Source organism: Pleurodeles waltl, chromosome 2_1, assembly GCF_031143425.1.
Source record: "Pleurodeles waltl isolate 20211129_DDA chromosome 2_1, aPleWal1.hap1.20221129, whole genome shotgun sequence".
In the NCBI taxonomy this organism is placed as follows: Eukaryota; Metazoa; Chordata; class Amphibia; order Caudata; family Salamandridae; genus Pleurodeles; species Pleurodeles waltl.
Window position 1 is genome coordinate 112,152,638 of NC_090438.1, and position 26,694 is coordinate 112,179,331.

General features: G+C 45.0%; 1 protein-coding gene across 3 annotated transcripts in view; it reads left to right on the forward strand.

Moving 5' to 3' along the window:
- AMOT (angiomotin) overlaps positions 1-21,273 on the forward strand; it is a 174,925-nt gene extending 153,652 nt beyond the window's left edge. For all 3 annotated transcript variants that reach the window (XM_069211132.1, XM_069211150.1, XM_069211141.1), the window contains exons 12-13: positions 4,723-4,953; positions 14,820-21,273. In XM_069211132.1, coding sequence (XP_069067233.1) covers positions 4,723-4,953; positions 14,820-14,920 — 332 coding nt within the window. In that variant the 3' untranslated portion in view covers positions 14,921-21,273. The remainder of the gene's footprint in view (positions 1-4,722; positions 4,954-14,819) is intronic.
- The last annotated feature ends 5,421 nt before the right edge of the window (positions 21,274-26,694 follow it).

Genomic DNA, 26,694 nt, shown 5'->3' on the forward strand with positions numbered 1-26,694 from the left:
TGCCTCTCTTTTGTAGAACTCCCAATAACCTCATGTTCGGTGAATGGTTTTTATGGAGTACGTATAGGTTCGTCTGGTGTTTCATCTATCTGATAGAGACTTCTAGCTGCAAATTCCTTACCTTTGAATTCCCTGGCATCCGCTTCGAATACGGAATCTTTTTGCTGAGCAATACCCTGCGTGCAGCTTTGGTTGGCGTCATTCGGATCCACGTGCGTCGTCCGGCTCCACGTGGCTTTGTCAGTATCGTTGGAGCCGTCTATGACGTCACGGTCCCCTATAAAGGCACCACCCCGGCGTGCGTACATCAGTTCTTTTCCTTCCACGCTGGTTAAGCGCAGGTCCGGGATTGAGCTACCCTTTGCCTTTTTTGGCAAGCCTTTTTTCGACATTTTGTTGGAGATTTGTGACGTCTGTGCGAGGAATATGTCATCTAGGAAGACTGGGTTCAAGCAGTATGGCGCATGTCATCGCGCCATGTCGGTGACAGACCCCCATCAGGTATGTCTCTGGAGCCTCGACAGGGAACACGATTTGAAGTGTGCTCCGTCTGCCGACTTTGGCCGGTGCAACTCCTCAGAGATCATGGTCCTGATCAAGTTGGAGGTCGTGGAACTGCTCCAGGAGCCCCAAGTCCTCTTTGTCTCACTTGTGGTCCTCTGGACACTCGGGTAAGAGGAAGAAGAAGTCCAAGCGGACTTAGACTTCACCACGCCGGTCGGCTGACGACGCATCTCGGGAACGTCGACGTTCTGAGCACGGTTCCGCAGTGCCGTTGCCAGGGCCGACTTTGAGTACCCCCCCTCTTTTTAGGAAGCCGGAGCGACCCACGCTTAAATAAAATAATTTTACAAAGCCATGCGCCTCGTTTTTGAGCGGGCTGTCTCCACAGGTGGATCTTCGGACCCCACGGGGTCAGCAGGAGACCCATCGGGTTTGAAGTCGGCGGCTTCGGCCTTGGTACCGTTGAGGACCCGATACTGGATCCAGACTGGTGCCGGTTTCTCACAGTCGGCCTCATCGACTTCTGCGCTTCCCCCACTACCGGCGCCCACTGGTGGTGGAAGCCCCATCCTCATTCCTGATGATCCGGAGCCGGAATGACGTCGTACGACGCTGATTCCGACTTCGAAGGTGGCGATTAGGCCCAGATCAGTCCCTGAGGCTTACTATGAACAACCAGGCACAGGTGAGGAGTGGGAGGGGTCTGAGGACCCTTTAGAGTACGGTCTGGAGCAACAGGATTGGTATGAGGATCTAGGAGAAGCCAGTGGTCTGGATACCTCTCCAAATGCTGGTATGCTCGCACCTCTTACTGTGGCTACAGAAAAGGGGGGCAACGTATGCTATGGTGGTGTGTAGGGTAGCTGAGTTCTTGGACCTAGACTTGCCTGCGGTGGCAGTCAGGACTAATCTCCTGACAGAGATGCTTCAGCCAGGGGTTGCTACATTGGAGCCGATGTTACCCTTCAATGAAGCCCTTACAGATGTCCTACTGGAGACATGGTCCAAACCCAGCACAGGCGCTCCTGTGAATAGGACAATCAGCCGCTGCCATCGACCAGCTCCAAATGACCCTAGTTTCCTCACCCAACACCCCACCCGGCAAGCTTGGTGGTCCAAGCCTCCACTTCCCATGGTGCCTTCCCTTCCGCTCCCCGAGATAGGGATTCCAAGAAGCTGGACCAACTTGGGAAGATGTTTTCTTCCTCCAGCCTGGCATTGAGGTCGGTAAACACCTTGCCTTTCGATGGCTTACACCTTTTTGGTGAGAAGGCGCAGACTGTGCGTTTGAGTGATTTAAGGACTCTCGAGCCACAGCCAGATCCTTAGGCCTCTCCGCGCCCGTTCGTCAGCAGTCTTCCTGTCGCCCCTTTCGAGGCTTCGGGAGGGGTGCAGTACCATGCCAACCACAGGTTAGCCACCGTCCTCTGGCTTTGCAGCATCCAGTGCAAGGACAAGGTTGTGGTACCTTCAGACCCAGAGGGTCTAGCCAGAGGTCAGCCACCACCCAGCCTCCCTCTTCCGCAGCGCCCCAGCCCTCCTAGTATGGTTCTGCAAGACCATGTCCGTCCAGTTGGAGGGAGGATTCAATTTCATCTCCCTCACTGGCGTAACAACATCAGACAAATGGGTCTTGCAGATCATACAGAAGGGCTATTCCCTCCTCTTCCAGTCTTTCCATCCCTCTATCCCTCCATTGAAAGAACGGCTGATGGAGGATCATTTAATCTTGCTCCACAAGGAAGTTACGGCTCTCTTGGCCAAGGGAGCCATACAAAGGGTCCTAATGTCAGAAGTAGGCAGTGGTTGTTATTCCTGCTACTTTCTGATTCCAAAAAAGAACAAGGATCTTTGCCCTATCTTGGATTTAAAAGATGTCAATCTCTTCCTCAAAAAGGAGAAATTCAAGATGCTCACTCTTGCTCAAGTCTTGTTTGCCCTAGGCCAAGGAGACTAGATGATAGCGTTGGACTTGCAGGATGCGTATTTTCACATCCCCATCCTGCCTGCCCACAGGTGTTACTTGTGGTTCAAGGTGGGCCACAAGCACTTTCAATTTACTGTGCTCCCCTTCGGTCTCACCAGTGTCCCTCGGGTGTTCACCAAGGTGATGGCGGTGGTAGTAGCTCATCTGTGCAGGTTAGGGATTTCAGTCTCCCCCTGCCTCGACGACTGGCCTTTGAAGGCTCCTACGCCCCAGGCTCTCGTCACCTACCTTCAGACTACGGTGGACCTCCTGCATTCAATGGGGTTCACTGTAAATGTGCCGAAGTCACACCTGGCTCCCTTTCATCAGAGCTGTTCTGCAGTTTCGGGTTTTTCTCCCAAGCAGTGAGTCCAGGATATTCAGGTTATGATACACATGTTTCGGCCTCTATCCTGGATGTCGGTAAAACAAACTCTCTGAGGCTGTTGGGACTCATGGCTTCCTGCATCCTGTTAGTCGAGCCATGCCAGACACAGTTCAGATTTCGGAGTGAACTGCAAAATACCTGCAGTGGTGGTTATTGAACTGCGTTTGGGTCAAAGGCAGACTCCTCTCCCTTCCCCAGCCAGATCTCCCAGTAATGACAGATGCGTCACTTCTGGGATGGGATAGCCACCTGGGAGAGGTGGAAGACAGGGGCCTCTGGTCTCCGGCAGAATCCGGGCTCAATATCAACTTATTGGAGCTTTGGGCGATCCGGCTAGCATTGAAAGCATTTCTTACTGTTGTGAAAGGGAAGGTAGTGCAGGTGTTCACGGACAGCACTACTGCAATGTGGTACTGCAACAAGCAGGGCGGTGTGGGGTCGTGGACCCTTTGTCAAGAGGCTCTGTATCTCTGGACATGGCTGGAACAGCAGGGAATAATCCTGGTGGTTCAACACGTAGCAGGTTCTCTGAACCCCAGGCCAGACGAACTCAGCCTTCCATGCCTAGCGGATCACGAGTGGTATCTCCATCCGGAGGTGGCGCAAGGACTCTTTCATCAGTGGGGAGAGCCTTGGTTAGATCTGTTTGCCTCCGCAGAGAACGCACAAGGTGGCAATCAGTCGGCAACGCTTTTCGTCGCAAGTGGAATTCAGGCCTCCTATACGCTTTTTAGCCCATACCACTTCTGCCCAGAGTTCTCAAGAAGTTCAAGAACGATCAGGCGCAACTGATCCTAGTTGCTCTGTGATGGGCACGGAGAGTCTGGAATCCCGAGCTACTCAAATTGAGCATCAATCCTCTGATCAGGCTGCCCCTTCAAGAGGATCTTCTGTCGCAGCAGCAGGGGAAGCTTCGCCACCCAAGCCTGTCAACTTTGCGCCTTCATACGTAGAGATTGAGAGGCGGTAGTTGATGGCTTTTGACCTTCCTCCTGAAGTCTGTAAAGTTATTTTGGCAGCCAGGCATCCCTCTACTAAAACGGTATACGTCTGCTGTTGGAAATGCTTTATATATTATTGTACAGAAAGGCAGCAACTTGGGCATCATTGCACACGTTAGTAAAACATTACTGCCTGGACAGTCAGGTACAAAGAGACGGGCACTTTACCCGTTCAGTCCTACAGGTCTTTTTAGTGTAAGGAGTAGTATCCTCAGCCCACTGCCATGAGGTTATGGCTTTGGTATCAATTCAAAGGTAAGGAATCTGCAGCTAGAAGTCTCTATCAGATGAACAAGTTACCCTCGGTAACACATTATCTGGTAGAGACTCCATCTAGATGCAGATTCCTTATACCAGCATATGCCTCCCTGCTCTGCGGATATGTCTCATTGGGTTAGGGCTTACCCTTTTCAGGGCCCTAGTTTTGCACAGACAAATGTTGGTTCTTTCCATGACTCTGCGCTTTTAGCATGGAAGTGTTGTGGATAAAAGAACTGATGTACGTGAGCCGGTGTGGTGCCTTTATAGGCAACCATGACGTCCTAGATGGCTCCAGCGACGCTGATGAAGCCACGCGGAGCCGAATGACGCCACCGGACGGCGCGTGCAGGGTATTGCTCAGCAAAAAAGATTCCGTATTCAAAGCTGACGCCAGGGAATTCAAAGGTAAGGAATCTGCAGCTAGATAGCCTCTACCAGATAATGCGTTACCGAAAGTAAGTAACTTGTTCGTTATGAACTTAGTGTCCACTAGAAATCTCCCATTAATTCTCAGAATTCCTTGCAGTTCTACACCAGCTTTATTCTGTCCTATGACTTGTCTAAATAGCATTTACTAACTTATTCTGTCTCTCTCCTGCAAGGTGTCCTACTGGGAACAGAATATCGGTCAGAATCCATTTCTTCAACTCCCTCACCTGTTTTCCCCTCCACCCCATTGATGTCGTCGCACTCAAAAACAGGTAGCCGGGACTCCTGCACGCAAACAGATCGTGGCTCTGAGCAGAACAAGGCTCCTCCCCCCTCTAGCGTCTCTGCAGCACTTAGTCGATTCGCCACCGCCAGCCCAATGTACAGCACAGCAGATAAAACAGGTACAGCCTAGCGATACACCCTCGACACAAACCATGCTTAGATGTATAGACAGGAAAATTACATTTTGAAGTAACGTCGATAACCTTAAAACTGAGAACATCAGTTATGTCGTAGGGAATAATAACTCCGTATGCCAAAATAATGACAGAATCATAAGACGTGTGCCTGGACAGCAGCTGCCTTGCCATCAAGCAATGTACACTAAGTGACATCTATAATTTTTATGCAAGTATGTTATCATATGGTGCTGCTGGAACTTCTTTGTGCAGCAAAACCTGGAAGAAAAAGATAAGATACATTTAGGTGTACAATAAATGAAAAATGTAGTCGAGGCAGCATGTAAGAAGTATATACTATTGAAATAATGCTCAGAGAAAGGGAAAAGCACAAGGGAGAAGTAACCGTGGCAGCATCCACTTTTTTTAGAGGTAGGTGGTAGGAGCCACTTTGGTCTTGAACCACCAGTCTTCATTAAAATCTGACCCATTGATGCCAAACATGGCACTTGACTGAGTCTAGTCCATGCTGCACGCTGCTCTGATTTCACAATTCCTTTTTGACTTACTCCAGAAACCCTTACACCTCCACTGTAAGATAAACAAGGCACAATATATTAGATTAGAAAAATGACAAATGATGCATTTTGTAAAAGAGGTGCACAAGGGGGAGTGCACTAATCCTCTGTCAGAACAGAAAATGCAGGTGTACTTCATAAAAGTATGCCATGGAATTTTTATTCCCCAACCGGGACATTTTATTTCCGTGCTTGGGTCATACATGTCATCATTACTTTTTCGATATTTGTAAAATCCTATGCACAGACTTAGGCCAACAAAATATTAAGGAGGTAAGCAGCAATCCCGAATTTTTAAGTCTTTTATAAAAGTAGTTAGAGATTGATTGTTTTCCCAATATAACTAGAAGGTGACTCCATAGTCAAGTATTTATCATAGAAAATATTAAGTTCTGCTCAGGGTCTATAGTTTGTTCTGGAGCCTGCTTATGGCGCCTCTTTGGTGACTTCTAAGGCATTTGGGGATCCAGCAGGCCCTTCATGAAAGAATACAGTACAATTAAGAGCACCTCAAATAGATTTTAACAGGTGCCGCTGTCACAATCACAGCCATCAAAACGGTGTCCTGTTTTTGCGGGATCACTTGCATGGACCCCACCCTCTTAAGCATTTATAAGTCAAGAACTTGGTATAAGGAATGGGACCTCAGTTATCAAGGTAATTAACAAAGTTGCAAGACAGCACAAAAGTTGGTGGCAATTAGCATTAGGTTGTTAGTGTTGCAAACAGGGTGTATTTTTTTTTTATTCGGCTGCAATCGAATGTAATGGAGGTGGGTTCATAGGCCATAAGTTAATGTAATTCATTGTGACGTATTCAAGATACATAATCTATGTACTAACCATTAAAAAAAACATCAGTGGGGGAAGGGGTGGGGCTAGGCAGAATAGAATCGTTGTTTTATTGAACACTGAGAGTCCATAAAACAACTTTGAGTGTTTAGTGAGTGTCAGTTAGAACTCCTCTCTTGAACATAAATTAACAGTTCACATGGTTATATCCTTCTACACGATGCTGCAAATTATGGCCCTAGAGCCAATGAAAATAGGATGAATAAATGAAATAATAATAAATTGGCGCAGTCTTTAGATTTTTTTCCATGAAGCCAAATTTTGTGCTGGATTTTGAAGACTTAAGAATTCGGTCTTGCTGGCCCTCCCTTGTCGCACTCACTATATGACATGAGTCTATGCAGTTGTAATATTATGCACTATATAAATTCTAAATAGTAATAATAATTAGTAGGCATTTCCATTACTCTGGGTTAGATTAGAAATGTATTTTACAAATATACTAAATATGGGCTGCTTTTAGGTTCTGTAGTCTACCTCTGTGGCTCCAAAGGACATTGGTGTCTCTGTAGCCCCGAAGAAAACACCGAGGACGATAGGACCACCATATTGTAGATTGTTTTCTTGTCGAAACACCTGAGTCTTACATGGTGTCATGAAGTTTTAAATACTAAATATACACTTCACAGACGTCAGTCATTGGTGGATGTGTGATAAATGGGGTTTGATGGTGTTGTGTTAACTTATTGTGGTGTGTTTACATGTGGTGTTGCTGTATTATGTTGATGATGATTGGGTTTGTGTGTGCATTCAATCTCATTACTCCATAAATCCATAAAACAATGCTCTTGGGACCTGGTGGGAAAGTGTTCACTGACATAGAACTACGAATAGACCATTCATTGACCAGGGGATGTGTATATTCAACTATTTACTGGAAAAACAGTATTAAAGGCATGTTGTGATTGACTCCTAAGATCACATTTGTGGTTACATACACAATCATAAGACCCATTTCACACAAGGCGCTGCTTAGGGTCTGACAGATGATTGCATCACTAGACATAACTCACGCCAATAATGATATCATTGATGGCTTATCTGAAAGAATGCCATGATTGCGTTTCTTCTCTGCTACAAGTGGCAATGCAGCACACTATCTTCTCTGTCAACTACCACGAAGGCATTTCACTGCCAACCATGTTTACTAAATATAAAATAGTATGTGAGAATATCTGGTACTTGTGAGAGGAACCAAAGAAGCTTCTCTGCGAGGACGTCTAGCTGCTGGTGCTGGTACTGCAGGCATTCATCTCCAGGCACTCTCTACATGGAGTTCTGTTTAATGTTGGATCAGTGCAATTATTTTGCTCCATGTAATCCCTGTTAGGGCCTCTCTAACAGGAGCCTTTTTTGTCTATGGAATAAGCGTAAGGATATTGATTTGCCGTCCATGGAACTGCAGCCGTTTGATTCCATGGAATGGAATGGAATACATCTGTTCGATGGCAGTGGCCATGTAGACTTCCACCTGATGTAATGTAATACACGATGCTCCATCAGTGATTGCTGGCAGATAGCATATGTGATTTCTCCAATGATCTCACTGATACCCTTTGAGGCGATCAACAGTACATTGGGATGGTGTTACAATTACATACTTGGAGAATTGCAGTGCCTTTTATGTTTCAGATCATTATAATGTCCCTTCAACTGAGATTTGTAAGAGACGTCTTATGGATTTTAGAACAAGTATGGGGCTGTGAGCTTAGAAGCACACCATAATGCCTCTAGTATATGAGACAATGCGGAGGTGAGAGAGCCACAGTCTAAAATGTAGGTTCGATGGCATATGTTGCTGCAGATACACATGTTTGGCACAGTCCGCTGCCTGGTGTTGGGCTCGGAGTATTACAAGTTGTTTTTCTTCGAAGAAGTCTTTTTGGTCACAGGACCGAAGGACTCCTCCCTCTTTGGCTCCATTGCGCATGGGCGTCGACTCCATCTTAGATTGTTTTTTTCCGCTGTCGGGTTCGGACGTATTCCTTTTCGCTCCGTGTTTCGGTTCGGAAAGTTAGTCAGAATCTCGGAAGAAAGCGTCGGTATTGTTCCGTTCGGTATCGGGATAGTTAGGTACATCGACACCGATCATCGGAAGACTTTGGGGCAGTTTCGATCCCCCATCGGGGCCTGGTCGGCCCGACCGCGTGCGACATCGAAGCCGATGGAACGGACCCCGTTTAGTTTCTGCCCAAAATGTCACAGTAAGTATCCTTATACAGATCAGCACTTGGTCTGTAACTTGTGCTTGTCCCCCGAGCACAAGGAGGATACCTGTGAAGCCTGTCGAGCCTTCAGGTCCAGAAAAACACTCCGGGACCGAAGAGCCAGGCGTCACCAAATGGCGTCCACGTCGACAAAACAACGTTTCGACGACGAAGAGGAAACATTCTCGGTTCCGGAATCAGAATCCGGAGACTCCGACGTCGAACAACAGCAACAAACTGTGAGTAAGACGTCGAAAAGTAAATCCATCGACAAACCGAAAGCCCAGGGGATGCCACTGCCAACAGGCCATGGCTCGACCCATAAATCAGGCGACCCGTCGAAGGGGCCGAAAAAGGGCACGCCCATAGCGAAGACACCCGACTCCGGTCGAGGGACCGCCATGGAGCAACCTCGGAGCCGAGAAAGCGGCTCTGAGAGACAAAAACAAGATACCGGCACCGAAAAACATCGGCACCGAGAATCCATGCCGAAAGGAACAAAAATTCTGTCGGTGCCGAAACCGAAAAAAGATTCTCTCTCGGCGCCGAAAAATACCACACCTTCATCCTACTCAGAGGAACAAGGACTAAGTGGCCAAATGCACAAATTTGGACAAGAGCTCCAAAGTGTAGAATCGGACTACACACAAAAGAGACTGTGCATCCAGCAAGATACAGGGAAGATATCAACCCTTCCCCCAATCATGAGGAAAAGAAGGATCGGACTTCCAAAGGATGACACACAACCACAAGCCAAAGTGGTTAAAAAAGTCACGCCTCCGCCCTCTCCTCCACAGGCATCGCCGGCACAAACACCGCCACAAATGCACTCACCAGCGCAAACTACCATAAGTCATGACGATCAGGATCAAGACGCTTGGGACCTGTATGACACCCCAGTGCCGGACAATGATCCCGAGTCATACCCCACAAAGCCGTCACCGCCAGAGGACAGTACCTCATACTCGCAACTGGTGGCTAGGGCTGCAGACTTCCACAATGTCCAACTGCATTCCGATCCTATAGAGGATGATTTCTTATTTAACACCCTCTCGGCTACACATAGCCAATATCAATGTCTCCCAATGCTACCAGGGATGTTACGGCACGCAAAACAAATTTTTGAGGAGCCCGTAAAATCAAGAGCCATCACCCCAAGGGTGGATAAGAAATACAAACCACCACCCACAGACCCAGTGTTTATTACTTCGCAGTTACCACCCGACTCTGTGGTAGTAGGGGCAGCTCGCAAAAGAGCAAATTCACATACATCTGGCGACGCCCCACCTCCGGACAAAGAAAGCCGAAAATTTGACGCGGCAGGGAAAAGAGTGGCATCACAGGCAGCCAACCAGTGGCGCATCGCAAATTCACAAGCGCTGCTGGCCAGATATGACCGCGCACACTGGGACGAGATGCAACTTCTCGTAGACCATCTTCCCCAGGAATACCAAAAAAGGGCGCAGCAAATAGTGGAAGAGGGACAAACGATCTCAAACAATCAAATCCGCTCTTCACTAGACGCAGCCGATACTGCAGCAAGAACAGTCAACACTGCTGTCACCATAAGGAGACACGCTTGGCTACGCACTTCAGGCTTCAAACCTGAAATCCAGCAGGCTGTCCTTAATATGCCCTTCAACGAGAAACAACTGTTTGGCTCGGAAGTGGATACAGCCATTGAAAAACTTAAAAAGGACACAGACACGGCCAAGGCCATGGGCGCACTCTACTCCCCGCAGAGCAGAGGCTCTTTCAGAAAAACTCCATTTAGAGGGGGGTTTCGTGGCCAACCCACAGACACCACCAGCCAACAATCAAGAACCACACTATATCAGGGTTCCTTCCAAAGGGGAGGTTTCAGGGGATATCGGGGGGTCAATTCCCAAGGAGTAGGGGAAGATTCCAGACTCCAAAAACACCTCCACCTAAACAGTGACTTTCAAGTCACGCAACCCCTTCACTCAACACCAGTGGGGGGAAGACTAAGCCAATTCTACCAATCTTGGCAACAGATTACAACAGACAATTGGGTATTAGCAATAATCCAACATGGCTATTGCATAGAATTCCACAACTTCCCACCAAACATCCCCCCCAAAACACGCAAAATGTCACAACAACATTTAGAACTTTTAGGACTAGAAGTTCAAGCACTACTGCAAAAGGATGCAATAGAATTAGTACCAGTACAACAAAAAAACACAGGAGTTTACTCCCTGTACTTTCTAATTCCAAAAAGAGACGAAACATTGAGACCAATATTAGATCTCAGGACACTAAATACCTACATCATATCGGACCATTTTCACATGGTCACACTACAAGACATCATTCCACTGCTCAAACAGCAAGATTACATGACCACATTAGACCTAAAGGATGCGTACTTTCATATACCAATACACCCTTCTCACAGAAAGTACCTACGGTTCGTATTCAAAGGAATACATTACCAATTCAAGGTGTTGCCATTCGGAATAACAACTGCACCAAGAGTGTTCACAAAATGTCTAGCAGTAGTAGCAGCACACATCAGGAGACAACAGATACATGTGTTCCCTTACCTAGACGACAAGCTAATCAAAACCAACACAGTAAACAAAATGCGCAAACGACACCACTTTTGTCATACAAACCCTTCACAAACTGGGGTTTTCCATCAACTACACAAAATCACACCTAGAACCGTGTCAAACACAACAATATCTAGGAGCAACCATCAACACATCAAAAGGAATTGCCACTCCAAGTCCACAAAGAGTGCAGGCATTCCACAAGCTAATAAGTGCTATGTTTCCAAACCAAAAGATACAAGCAAAATTTGCGCTAAAACTTCTAGGCATGATGTCATCATGCATAGCCATTGTCCCAAACGCAAGACTACACATGCGACCCTTACAACAGTGTCTAGCATCACAATGGTCACAGGCACAGGGTCAACTTCAAAATCTGGTGTTGGTAGACCGCCAAACATACCTCTCGCTTCTATGGTGGAACAGCAAAAATTTAAACAAAGGGCTGACATTTCAGGACCCAGTGCCTCAATACGTTATAACAACAGATGCTTCTATGACAGGGTGGGGAGCACACCTCAATCACCACAGCATTCAAGGACAATGGGATATACACGAAACAAAATTTCATATCAATTACCTAGAACTGTTAGCAGTATTTCTAGCGTTAAAAGCCTTCCAACCCATAATAACACACAAATACATTCTTGTCAAAACAGACAACATGACAACAATGTATTATCTAAACAAACAAGGAGGAACACACTCAACACAATTGTGCCTCCTAACACAAAAAATTTGGCAGTGGGCGATTCACAACAACATTCGCCTAATAGCACAATTTATTCCAGGAATACAAAACCAACTAGCAGACAACCTTTCGCGAGACCACCAACAAGTCCACGAATGGGAAATTCACCCCCAAGTTCTGAACAAGTACTTTCAAATTTGGGGAACACCCCAGATAGATTTGTTCGCAACAAGAGAAAACTCAAAATGCCAAAACTTCGCATCCAGGTACCCACACCGCGAATCACAAGGCAATGCTCTATGGATGAATTGGTCAGGGATATTTGCGTACGCTTTTCCCCCTCTCCCTCTCCTTCCATATCTAGTAAACAAGTTAAGTCAAAACCAACTCAAACTCATACTGATAGCACCCACATGGGCAAGACAACCTTGGTATACAACTCTACTAGACCTTTCACTAGTACCGCATGTCAAACTACCCAACAGGCCAGATCTGTTAACACAACACAAACAACAGATCAGACATCCAAACCCAGCATCATTGAATCTGGCAATTTGGCTCCTGAAATCCTAGAATTCGGACACTTGGACCTCACACAAGAATGCATGGAGGTCATAAAACAAGCTAGAAAACCTTCCACTAGACACTGCTATGCATCTAAGTGGAAAAGATTTGTTTACTACTGCCATGCCAATCAAATACAACCAGTACATGCCTCTACTAAAGACATAGTAGGATACTTACTACATTTGCAAAAAGCAAATCTCGCTTTTTCATCTATAAAAATACACCTCGCAGCTATATCTGCTTACCTACAAACTACTCATTCATCGTCTCTATTTAGAATACCAGTTATTAAAGCATTCATGGAAGGGCTAAAAAGAATTATACCACCAAGAACGCCACCAGTTCCTTCATGGAATCTTAACATCGTCTTAACAAGACTCATGGGTCCCCCTTTCGAACCCATGCATTCCTGTGAAATGCAATATCTAACCTGGAAGGTCGCATTTCTCATTGCAATCACATCCCTCAGAAGAGTAAGTGAAATACAGGCATTTACCATACAAGAACCATTTATTCAAATACACAACAATAAAATCGTTCTAAGAACAAATCCAACATTTCTGCCAAAAGTAATCTCACCATTCCATTTAAATCAAACAGTAGAATTGCCAGTGTTCTTCCCACAACCAAATTCTGTGGCTGAAAGGGCACTACATACATTAGACATCAAAAGAGCACTAATGTATTACATTGACAGAACAAAGCTAATCAGGAAAACAAAACAACTGTTCATAGCTTTTCAAAAACCACACATAGGAAATCCAATCTCTAAACAAGGCATTGCTAGATGGATAGTCAGATGCATTCAAACATGCTATCTTAAAGCCAAAAGAGAATTGCCTATTACACCAAAGGCACACTCAACCAGAAAGAAAGGTGCTACAATGGCCTTTCTAGGAAACATTCCTATGAGCGAAATATGTAAGGCTGCAACCTGGTCTACGCCTCATACGTTTACTAAACACTACTGTGTAGACGTACTAAATGCACAACAAGCTACAGTGGGCCAAGCTGTACTAAGAACATTATTCCAAACTACTTCAACTCCTACAGGCTAAACCACCGCTTTTAGGGGAGGTAACTGCTTTATAGTCTATGCCAAACATGTGTATCTGCAGCAACATATGCCATCGAACTGAAAATGTCACTTACCCAGTGTACATCTGTTCGTGGCATTAGTCGCTGCAGATTCACATGTACCCTCCCACCTCCCCGGGAAGCCTGTAGCCGTTTAGAAGTAGATCATAAACCTTAAACATCTGAACATTTGTAAATAATTATTAGAAGCTCTTATCATACATACATATTCACTCCATTGCATGGGCACTATTTATACCAAACAACTCCATCCTCACCCTCTGCGGGGAAAACAATCTAAGATGGAGTCGACGCCCATGCGCAATGGAGCCAAAGAGGGAGGAGTCCTTCGGTCCCGTGACCAAAAAGACTTCTTCGAAGAAAAACAACTTGTAATACTCCGAGCCCAACACCAGGCAGCGGACTGTGCCAAACATGTGAATCTGCAGCGACTAATGCCACGAACAGATGTACACTGGGTAAGTGACATTTTCATTATCAGTCATTTATTCCAAGTCTCAAAGTGTGTTTAAGAAATTGTTTCACTTATGTCCAAATATACGTAACTACAGTCCAAGTATGCGAAAACAATTGATAGATGAAACAATAGTTTTTATTTCACTTTGAAATTTCAATATAAAGAACACAGTCAATGCGTGTGTCTCTGAAGCGGGACTTCTTTAGGGCAACTTTGAGGCTTGGAATAATCGAGTGATATCTACATGTTACGGCATGACTCTCTCACGTCTGTGTGAATTGTCTCCTCCATTAAGGGTTAACCCAGGGAGTTGGGCACAGATGACCTGAAATGACTGAGTGTGGCATATTACAACCTTTGGAGTGGTGTTTCTTGGACCCAGTAAAGCCAATTTTACTAAACTTTGCAATCCGATTCTTTGGGTTTATAATGATACATTTGGCTCTTGCCCACAGCATCTGTTGTCCCATAGGCGGTATCCTTGATCATGTATCTTGAGCCCTTGCCCTTAGGGCATATAGGATATGCCTGAAGACCCTGGCTTGTGCCTATGCCTGCTGGACATATCCTATGGCCATGGCTAGTAGTCTCTGGCCGCTGGCAGTGGCCTTCGCTGCCTAGAGCCGACTCAGTTTTCTCTTTCACATGTTTTGTATGTGGCAAAAATGCATACAGCTGAACTTCTTGAATTTTTTTCCCTGTATAAATCTTGCATATTCTCTCACACTAGCATAGAAAGGAAATCGCCAACTGCATTTTTAAAAATGTGAAAAGTGCATTGCATTGCCGACATTGCCTCTGTTTTGCCCACCGTCGTGACTAATTATTCTCTCCTTAAACACAGATGGTGCAGGTTACCAGAGCAGCACTTTGGACAGAAAAAACCCCACTCAGTCTCTTGGGCAGGACCCTTCAGACGGAGAAATGGTGGAATATCTCATCTGAAGTTGCACCTAGACGCTTGGGTGTTTCTCTGCAAGGAGGAGTATAGTTACAACTACATATGAACATTTTACTCAAAAAAGGAGCAAGCGTCACATTATTTTTTATAGTGATTCAAAAAAGATTTGCTATTATGTATTATAATTTATTAGAGAATATAAACTACTCATTGGCTTCGAATCCTTAATGCCAAAAGTAGACATGATCGAACAAAGCATTATGGGTACTTCCAAGCATCCTGGTGATGTGGGACATGTCACAGGTCCCACCTCTAGCAATGTGTATTTGGATCTTCAAGAGGAGAGATGTTTCTAAACGACAACCTTGTCACTTAAGAGAAGTGACTAAGTTACTAACTTCTGAATCAGGAGAACTTCAGAATCAAGAGAGCAGCTTTCTATTTTAGGTCCCCTAGTGAGCCAAGGGGACATCTGACAGAATGTACAAAGGTGAATCATCCCTAGAACATGCCTGTTGTTAGTGGTCTTACCTAAAGTGTTAGTCAGTGCCAAGAGTATCATCCTGCAATGCAATTCTGCTTTGCCATGTTGCTGGTCTTCTGTGTAGGCCCTAGTAAGAAGCGTTATGGGGTGATAATCTCCTCTGAAATGTTTTTTGCATAGGTATTTTGACAGCATTTTAGAGCTGTTCCGATGAGTCGAACCGGCAAGTAATTTCTAATGATCCATTTTACTTGATAGTGGAAAGAGTCAGACTCTAGTACCAGAAGTGTAGTCGGCACAACTCCTCTTAACTGGGGGGATAACACAGTGGTATACGTTATTATTTTTCTACTCACTTTACTGTCATCCATCCCCTGTATCTTTGATTGGCTAAAGGATTGCGGTCCTGCATCACAGAACAATATCGAGGATGTTGCGTGTTTGTCAAATCGTTATCGTATTTATTTCTGAAGGAATCTATATATTCCAGCCTTTTCCCTGTTTACTAAAGGAGTACATATGCACATCCTGGTACTTTTCATTTACTGTTCTTGTGGTCAATTCTTCTGCATGTACACCCCAGTCACACTTCCCTTAAGTAATGGAGCCTGTTTTGGCATTGGATGCATAGCACGCTCAAGTGAAGGAATACGTTAGTTTAACTCGCATACCCAGTAAATGGAGGACTTGCTGGTACGTTAATGTCATTTTCCAGTGGGTGAAGGAACCTGTCAAACCATCTTCCTTGTAACCCCATTGGCTGAAGGAATCGGTATGTGCACCTTATTTGTAACTCCCACTGACTACAGGAATCTTACAGGCATTTCGTAACATTGTGGCTTACTAAGTCTGTATGGGCATTTTATTAAACTCCCATTAGCTAAGGGAATCTGTACATGCATATGATTTATACCATGTTCGTTGGAAGAATCTGTACTTAGTAATTTGTTTTCAAAGTTATATTTTGATAGAATGAATCTGTTTGAAGATGGCATTAGAACGACAGGTACAGTTTTTTTTAAAAAAAACATCCCTGGCACTGCTTCTTGTTCAAGGAAACTTTTTATGTAGACACACATTTTTTGAAACTGCTTACACATGTCTTGAAATGAGGATATATATGCCAGTGCTGGCCACAAGGCATTCTAGGGCCCATTCAAAGACCAGGGAATTAGGTAGGTTATAGGACTTCTGGTTTAATAGTTATTTTGGCAACAAGTGTGGGAAGCTTCTCAGGTTGCGCGTTTAGCCCGAAAATAGGCGGCATCTTACAGGTTGCAGAAATGCTAGGAATTTGTACTATATGAAGGCTGTTTTACTGTGTACAGATTAGTCGGGGGAAAGCTGAGACGTGATACTACGTGAAGGCTATTTTATCATTATCAGATTCATCGTGGATAGCAAGGGTACACAACGCCATTTGGTGTCATTTTATCTAACAGCTGTCATATACCTTTGCTTCTGGGTACTTAATGGTCACCACCTTCTAAGGGTGCTATCCCAAAAAATGTCACTATTTTGTTTTCCCATCCAGACACAGAGCACATCAGTTGCGTTGTGAATAGTTTACAGAAGGAACTTGAGCTTTCTAGTAGGTGAATGATTGTTCTAACTACAACCACATTTTTCCAGTGAGCGGTAAATTTGTAGTACTACAATACAAGGCCAAAAGGAACCCATCCCCCAGTGAGACCACAAACTCCACCCTTGCCATTTGTAGCTTGGTGATTCTAAGAAATGGAATATGTGACATTTATTGAAGACATGGGCATAATTCCGAGTGGTGTTGACCACTACCTAAGCAGTCTGTTGAGGATCCTTCATGTTAGCACTTTGACAAAGATGTGTGATCGAAAATTTGCAAGTGATTCAGAAACTACCAAGTGAGTCATTCACGTAGGTTTGACTACTGGCTAGTACTTTGAAAAAATATTTACATTGAAAGGAAAATTTATTGGAGATTGTCACCTCCATAGCAGGACTGTTGGCTACATAATACCCTGGGTCTTATTTTTGATGCAACCTATCTTGGACACTTTTATGATACTGAGCAAAATTCACAAAAGGTTGGGAAGAAATGTCAGAGATTTATGTGGGGAACATAATACCACTATTTGCATCACATTTCCATTTTTTATGGGAATCTGAAAGTATTTCTGACATAGTCCTGGAAACCTGCGATAGTCCTAGTTTTCCAAGAGTGCAAGGCTAGAATTCCACCAATTTTTATTCTACCAGTCTGGATTGCGATTTGCTGTCACTAATTCATTTAGGTGTGTTCGTTTGTTGAATGTAGGTGCACAAAACTTTTTATTATATTTAGACTGTTTAGGCACTAAGAGTCTGAATAACAGACAATAAAGGCATCAAATTACATCAAACAATTTTGGCTGTGGCCCCGAGCGTGCCCCTTCGTACTCATGTTGAGTGGAATCTGTCTTATTTGAATAATCCTGTTTTTTTGTCAAGCCCATTGTAGCTAAACATTGGTCATGTTTTCATTGGTTGGTAAGAGCCCCCAGACACTACTGATTAAACCATACATTTATTTCTTGAAACTTTTGTCTTAGTTCCTCCTTGTCAGGGGCACTCGAATTTGATGAAGCATACATTTAAAAAGTCGATTCTTAATCTTGTCTTCCCTCCCACTAGTTACAAATCTTCCCAATTTATTGTAGTTTTTATTCACCGGCAGATAATTCACTGATCCAAGGACTTATGAAAGACCACAAATCTACATTGGTGATATACATAACTTATGAATATGGCCAGCTGAATTTAAGGCGACTAGCTATCCCCTAAATCCTTTTTCACTCAAGTTCCATCATTCTCTTTTGCCATGTATTATACTGAAGAAACAGATTTCATCATTTTCTGTCCTTGTGTACTGTGGATTCTCATTGTTTGGTACACTCTCTCTATTTAAATTAAGCCTCTCTGTGGTTTGAGAGTAGCAGGGTCCATGCTTCCATTAATATGCCAACAGCACTCACTTTTCCAGAAAAAGCCGGTAATCTTAACAGGCACCTTGCTTTCATTAAGTCCTCAGCAGACTATAATTAGGTGATTATGATATAAAGAAAGCTACAACCATTCTAGTTAGTTCTGGGTCTCTTTTGAGGCTACACAGAAAGGCTGATCTACCTTAATCTACAAAGTATGGACCACGCAGTATGACTGGCATCCTGAGACTGACCTTGGGATGAGCTATTGCTTGCCAATCTAGATCCCTTGAAGGAGAAATCAGAACAGTTGGCAATGTGCAAGAAACTGATGGCAAATGATTATGTGGATCAGTTACTGATGCTCAGTGTCCTTAGACGTCGAGGGTGCTCAATAATTATCACATCAATCCGTGTGTTTCACTTCTTTTTCAGCTTATTTCATCAGTTTTATTCTTAAAGTTGAATTTATGTGCCCGCTGCCTATGATTCCATTTATGGTCAAAAACTTACGAGGGCCATTGTCAAGATGTCACCAGGTTCAAACGTTGTGTGATGTTATTTCTTGAATTATGGGGTGTAAATTCCAATGTCCCTTAGACTGTAGTAAATTGACATCTGTGTCCCTTGTTTAAAGAGGCAAAGACATTCAAATTATTAATGCCCCCGGATCTTGCGATCTGTCATATGGAAGATGTTGCTCCGTTTTTCTGAGTTCTTGTTTTATTTTTTAGAAAGTAACTATATAAATTGTACGTTTGTAGGTAACCTTATTGTGTTAACACCCACGATGGTATACCACTGATCTCTCTTGAGCAGGTTGAAATCATGGTCTCTATCAAAAAACACAGTTCAAATTTTCAAGTTTATTTTTTTTTTGTTTTAACATATTGAGTATGATGTTCCTATACGCATGGTTCAGAAAACAAAATATGTAAATAATACTGTATACCTGTTGACCAGATACTAAGGCAGCTTTAGTTGTACATGTTGTAAATATGCACTAATGTACTGTAAATTATATTTGTCTGTCTATGGTTACTCTTTAATGTCTCATGTTTTCCTTTATTGTATGACTTACCACATGTCTGTCAGTTTTTATTGCAATGCAGACATCTCATAGTTTACGCCAAAAAAAGCTTATGAAAACCACATATTTGTATTTTTATCTGCACTGCCAATCCATCAAATAGCGCCCTTTCTGACAAATGCGGATGTTTGTTCCATCCGCGAGATCAAAGCCTATTCATGTTAGACACTGTCCACATATTAGCATGTCACATGTACAGGGTTTGCTTTATTTTTAATAACTAATTTAAATACTTGTGTCCTGTGTGAAGAATGATAGGCAGAACGTTACTCACCTGAGCAGTGCTCGGCAGTATTGTAGGAGATATTTGTTGAACAATAGTGTGGTGCTTCTGGAGTTTTAAAAGTCATATTTTTTTGGAAAGCTTTTTTATACACGTTTCATGCTCTCTTTTTTTTTTGTACTTTGATTTCATATATTTTTTAGGAGGCCAGGAGCAGTGATCACAGTTAAACTCCTCTGTGGATGTGTGCTTTTTACTCTTTTATATGCTGGATTGTCCTAGTGCTTAGAATGGACACCTTCTAGGATAGGTGGGGGAAGTACTTCTCTTTCCTTATATGTAAGGACGTCTTTCCTGGAACTTAAATATGTGGTTGTGCATTACCAGCACAAGAGGTGCCTATGTGTTGACCATGGCAGTCCCCGTCCGTTAGAAGCACCGGGACGTTACCTACCATCTATAACTTGTAACTCTTCATCTCCGCTGATTTGTTTTCTAAATCAGGATGCAAGTCTCATTGCACTTAGGAATGTTGTGAAAATGCCTCTTCCTTTAGTCCCCTCCCCCTCCTTCCAGTTTTGCCTGTGTTTCCTCGAAAACCAGGGAACTTATGGCACTCGCGAATGTGCGAGGGTCTTTGCATGCATTTACTTGTAATACCCATTATTATGAAGACACTCTCAGTTGTGCCAACGTGCATCATGCTTTTAGTGGTACTAATGATATTTCATGTTATAACTGCATGCAGAGATTGAATGTTTAAGAATGTGATTGATCTGTAGTATTTTAGGAAATGATCCTTTGTTTGTTTGCTATCTCTGTCCTTGTTTTTTTGTAAAAACTCTTGAATGTTGCAGCACAAGTTAAGTCTTACTTTATAAAGAACAACTGTATCCTAAAATGAAGGCAGGACCAGTGTTAAGGGAAGGCCATGCATATACATGTATATCAAGTGTTCATGTACTACACTAAATATATATAAAGTATATCATCTCTTTCTGCTGGGCGTTTATATACATTCTTTTAAATGCTGGGGACTAAGCTTTGAAGTAAGCTGCCCTTAGCCATATACACCATTTAGCACTTTGTATGCCAGGGTGCCATATAGCTACATATACAAAACTTGTTATCACAGACTATTGCAGACATATTTAAAAATAAAACTACTAACAAAAAGACAAGTCCATTTCTGGCCTAAAAGGTCTTCAATAGTTGATACCAATACAAGGCTGTGCCCCTTTTTGCACAAACATTTGTGTAACTTGAGTTGTTCAAAGGCTTTCAATGCATTGCTTTCCAGGTGGATCAGGCATGTAATTGAGACCCAGTTGGGTCTCACCAACACTAAAGCTCTTGATAGACCAATACTGTTGTTCTAAGCCTGGACAACATTCTGTTTTCTTTAGCTAAATCAACATTTCAAAAGAGAATTGTATGCAAATTTAATCATACCAGCATTAGGATCCATTGCAGAGAGAATGTGGCTACTGTGGTGAACTACACAAGGTGTATTTGCTGGACAAAAATCAATGTCTTTTTATATTGGTTGCTTTTTATAAATGAGTCCTTTTGTAACAGAAAAAATATTTTTGCACTATTCTGTTCTCCTGTTGCTGTGCTCTAGAACTGGAAAATAAAAACAATTCTAATCTGCATTACATTTTGAACTATGCTTGTTTTATTTATGACCCTATACTAGTTCTATGAATTCTTAATATAGTTTTCCTTGTACAGGTGAACTCACTTGGTAAGTTATGCATTCTTCTGTATGGGTTGTCTTCATGTAAAGTAAAGAAAATGTCTTAAGGTGCTCCAAGACATTAATTTTCATACTATTTGTATAACTACAGCCCCAAGCTTGTTACAATAAACTAACTGTATGCTAACCTTATTGCAAAATATGGGCACTTCATCTGTGTGCAAAGATTTTAAATGTCAAAATTAAATTTCTCCTGATGACTTCGCGTCATCGGTGGTACAGACCTCTCTTGCTCAATGCCTCAGAATTATCCAAGCCCAGCTGAATTGTAGTCTATTGTTGTTAACTCTTTGGGTAGGATAGGATGTAAAGTGCAGATTAGTGTATACTGTTGCATTGTAAAAAGTTATAAATTATAACCCAAGATGTCCAATTTCCTATGAAGGAAGGGGAATAACGGGTAGGCAGAATGAGGAGTGGAATTTCACACCAAAAATGTCAATGGCCCCTCTGCCCCCTCCCCTGGTCACGTTCCTCTACAAGGCAAGCCTGCCACTGCAACGGTTTTACCTTTTCTTGAAATGTATCCATTTTGGGAGGTATCAAGTCCCTAGCAGAGTAAGACATACCTTTCATACTAACACAGAGGTCTGAGGAGGCAGACTACTTGCCTGTTAGGGTCACTGCAACGACGAAGGATGTTGCGGTGAAGAAACAGACATGCAGATGATTTATTTCAGGTCTATTTCTGAAATTAATAATCTGTCTACATTTGGGGATGAACAGTGTATTTCCCAGATCTATGATAACTTGGAGGCCATAACCTCCCAAGCACTGTGGTCCTCGCTAGTGAGCTTTTAAAAAAAAAAACTGGGTCAACCCCTTAGCTGCAGCCCCTGCCTGCGCTGATCCCTTTTTTGACTATTTGGAGTAGTTTGTACTTAGGCTCCCATAACCTTTTGTGCACACAAGCTATCCATGCCAAAGTTGCATCCTTTTTTTCCAACATTCTGGGAATTGTAAAGGTACACAGAGTTCATGGGTTCCCCGGGAGGAGACCAAGAAATTAGCCAAAATACAGCTAAAATGTGTTGTTTTGTTTTACAAATGAAGGAAAAGTGCTGTAGAAGAAAGCATCTGGTTTTTTCCCTGCAAATGGCATCAACAAAGAGGGTTGCTGTGCTAAAATTAACATCTTCCCAGCTTTCAGGAACAGGAAGACTTGAATCAGAAAACCAAATTTTTCAACACAGTTTTGGCATTTTACTGGGACATACTCCATTTTAACTATTTTTGCCCTTTCTGATGGATACAACTACCTGTGGATTCCTCACCTAATGAATACTCCCATGGCGCCAGCATTCGACGGAAATCTCCTTCCTAGTCTCTGCACGTCGACGAGGACGTCACTATAGCCCACGCGATGCCGTCTGACGTCATACAGGCAATAAGAGGTCCTCGCCGACGTGCCAACGTCAGTTCCCTTTTTTCCGTGCATTCGAAACGGTTATCTTCGAGGGAGCAACTGTTACTTTCGTGGTTACAGTGTATTTTTTGCTGCGTAGTCCTTCGCTGCAGTATTAATGTCTCAGAGAAAGTAGGGTTTTAAGCCTTGTCGTGAGTGTGGGGGCAAGATGTCAGTTACGGATCCTCACTCCGACTGCCTTTGGTGTTTAAGCTCCGACCACGACGTCTCGACTTGCGATTCATGCCAGCACATGAATCCAAAGGCCCTCAAGGAACGTGAGGCGAAGTTGTTCATGGCGAAGTCGAAGAAAGAAAAACATCATAAGAAGTCTTCTTCGCCAAGGCATCGGCGTCATCGAGACTCCCGGCGCCGTAGAGAATCACGGCGCCATTCAATCAAGGAGACTCGTTCCAGGTCTTCGGATCGGCGCCGGAGGACTTGGGAGGTCAGTCCCACGGTCACGCCGCATCCATTGATGCCGTTGCCCTCTCCGGCGTCACCGACTTCACCTGGACAGGCGTCGGTGATTGAAGTGGTGCAGCCTCTGGTGTTGTCTTCGGCGTCGCAGACGTCGAGGCCGGCGTCGGGGTCGCCTTCGATACAGGCACCCCAGTATCTGGCTTTTCCCACCCCTGGAGCCGATAGTACCGCATTCCTAAATGCGATGTATACCATCTTCCAACAGATGGCTCCAGGGGGTGCTCCGGCTGGCCCTTTGGCCTTTTCATTGGGTGATCCTGCGCCTCTACGGCCGGCACCCTTTATGCCCTTTCTCCCTTTTGGGAACGTGGGCTCGGCGCCGGTGGCCACTCCGGTGACTTCGGAGGGATTGGTCCCGGAGATTTCCATTCCGTCGTCTGGATTTCGTCCTGTGACTCCGGTGGGTCCATCCGCTCCGAGTGCTCTTTCATCGGCGCCGAAGTTACCTGTGGCGCCGGACGCGGCGTCGGTGGCTTCTGAAGATCGGCGCCGATCTTCGGCTTCGGCGGAGGCATTGTCGACTCCGCGTATCGAGCAGAGGCTTCATTCGAGGAGACGTGCTCTCCGTTTATTAGAGGAGCAGGAGTACCAACGAGTCCTGGAAGAAGGAGAACTAGAGGACTCAGGTGATGGACTGCATGGTCTAGATACAGCCAGTGGGCTGGACACTTCCCCTGAGTGGGATCTTTCGTCTCCAGGGGAATACACGGAGGAGGCTGCTTCCTTTCACGCAGTGGTACGGAAGGCAGCTAGTTTTCTGGACCTGCCTTTGCCGGTGGCAGAGACAAAACAGAACCTTCTGACAGACGTGCTTCATCCGGCCTCAGCTGCGGCAGAGCCTCTATTGCCGTTTAATGACGCTTTGCTGGATCCGGTGCTAGAAGTGTGGAAGAGACCAGTATCTTCCCCAGCGGTTCATAGAGCCGTAGCCAGGAGGTATCGAGCTGCACCAACTGACCCTGGCTTTCTTTCTAGGCACCCTACACCAGAGTGCTTGGTGGTGCAGGCCTCCTGTTCATCCAAATCAGCGCCTGGTTCTTTCCCGACGGTGCCTGGGGACAGGGACTCGAAGAAACTGGATGCGCAGTCCAAGAAAATCTTTTCGTCCTGCAGTCTGGCGTTGAAGGCCACCAACACAACTTGTATCCTGGGGAGATATATTCATGCTCTTATGGATGACATTTCCTCATCATTTACGGAGCTTCCCCAGGGTCTTTTGGATGTTGTTTCAGATGCCCAGGCTGCCGCGACCCAGATTATTCAGTCTGGGCTGGACACGACCGACTCAGTGGCCAGAACAATGGGCACGACTGTGGTGGCAAGGAGACAGGCCTGGCTCCGTAATTCGTGGTTTTCTGCGGATGTGCAGTCAACCCTATTGGATCTCCCTTTTGATGGGGACAAGCTGTTTGGCGCCAAGGCAGATTCGGCCTTGGAACGTTTTAAGGAGAGCAGGGCCACAGCCAAATCGTTAGGACTCCAAGCTCCTTCTTCCTCTGCCTCTTCCAGGATTTTCAGGAGGTTTCGGGGATTTGGGCGTGGCTCTTCCTCCTCTTCCTTTCGGGAGAGATTCCAGCAACCTGCCTCTTCCCATCCCTATAGATCTTTTAGAGGGAGAGGGAGGGCCCGCACCAGAGGAGCCTCTCAGCAGCACTCTGCCTCTTCCTCGTCCTCTGGAGGGGTGCAGCAGGGAAAGCAGCCTTTAGGCTTCCACCATTTCCCACTCACTCCTCTCCTGTAGGGGGAAGATTACAGCATTTTCTCCGCAAGTGGAAGACTATTACAACGGACACTTGGGTTCTCAGTATTGTGGGAAAAGGCTACACCCTTCCCTTTCGGGAGTTCCCGCCCCTCATCCCGCCCCGCCCATCTTATTGTTCAGAAGAACACCTCCTGTTGCTAGAACAGGAGGTACAAGTCCTCCTTTCAAAGGGCACGGTAGAGTTGGTCCCAGAGCAGGAAAGGGGTCGAGGTTGTTACTCAAGGTATTTCCTGATTCCCAAGAAGGATGGTCGGTTGAGACCAATCCTGGACCTGAGGATCTTGAATTGGTTCCTCAAACAGGAAAAGTTCAAGATGCTGACCCTAGCTCAGGTGCTTTTGGCGTTGAACAAGGAAGATTGGATGGTGTCTGTCGACTTGCAGGATGCTTACTTTCATATCCCGATACTCAAGTCACACAGGAAGTATCTCCGGTTTATGGTGGGATCGCAGCACTTTCAGTTTGCGGTCCTTCCGTTTGGTCTTACTTCAGCACCTCGAGTCTTCACGAAGGTGATGTCGGTGGTTGCGGCAGAGCTCAGAAGGAAGGGGATAGCAGTATTCCCTTACTTGGACGACTGGTTGATCAAAGCCAAGTCTCCGGAGCTTGTGTCGCATCATCTGCAGTCAACGACTCAGTTGTTGTTCGACCTGGGTTTTTCGGTGAACGAGCCCAAATCTCACCTGGAGCCCTCTCAGCGCCTCCTGTTCATAGGGGCAGTACTGGATACAACATTGGGTCGAGCCTTTCCTCCGCCTCAGCGGATTCAAGATATTCAGGAATTGGTTCCAATGTTTCAAAATGGAGCGGTAGTTCCAGTCCTCAAGGTCCTTCGTCTGCTCGGTCTGTTTGCCTCCTGCATTCTGTTGGTCACGCATGCTCGCTGGCACATGAGGGCTCTTCAGTGGTGCCTCCGAAGGCAGTGGTCTCAACACAAAGGGGATATAGAAGGTGCTGTCAAGATCTCCAGAGATGCTGCGGTGGACTTGAAGTGGTGGATTGCGAGCAACAATCTTTCACAAGGAAAGCCGTTCGAACAGTCGCCACCAGTGGCCACGGTCATAACGGATGCTTCCACTCTAGGGTGGGGAGCTCATCTGGGGGATCTGGAGATCAAAGGCCTTTGGTCTCCAGAGGAACAGATGTTTCATATCAATCTGTTGGAGTTACGGGCTGTACGTCTGGCTCTCAAGGCCTTCCTCCCTTCCCTTCGTGGTCAGTCGGTACAGGTCCTAACGGACAATACTACCACGATGTGGTACATAAACAAACAGGGAGGAGTAGGGTCGTACCTTCTCTGCAAAGAAGCTCTTCGACTATGGTCCTGGGCAAAGGACCATCAGATTTGCTTGGTAGCAAATCATCTGGCTGGGGTCTTGAATGTACGTGCGGACAGTCTCAGTCGCCAATTCTCGGCAGACCACGAGTGGCGTCTCCATCCAGATCAAGTCCGTTTAATCTTCCAAAGGTGGGGGTTTCCTCGGGTAGATCTGTTTGCCACTCTGGAGAACGCGCATTGTCCGTTATTCTGCAGCCTCCAGTATCCGATGCAGGGAGCGTTAGGGGACGCGTTTCAAATAACCTGGTGCGGCCAGTTGCTTTACGCGTTTCCTCCCATACCCTTGATTCCTCGAGTATTGAGGAAGATTCGCCAAGACCGGGCTCTAGTA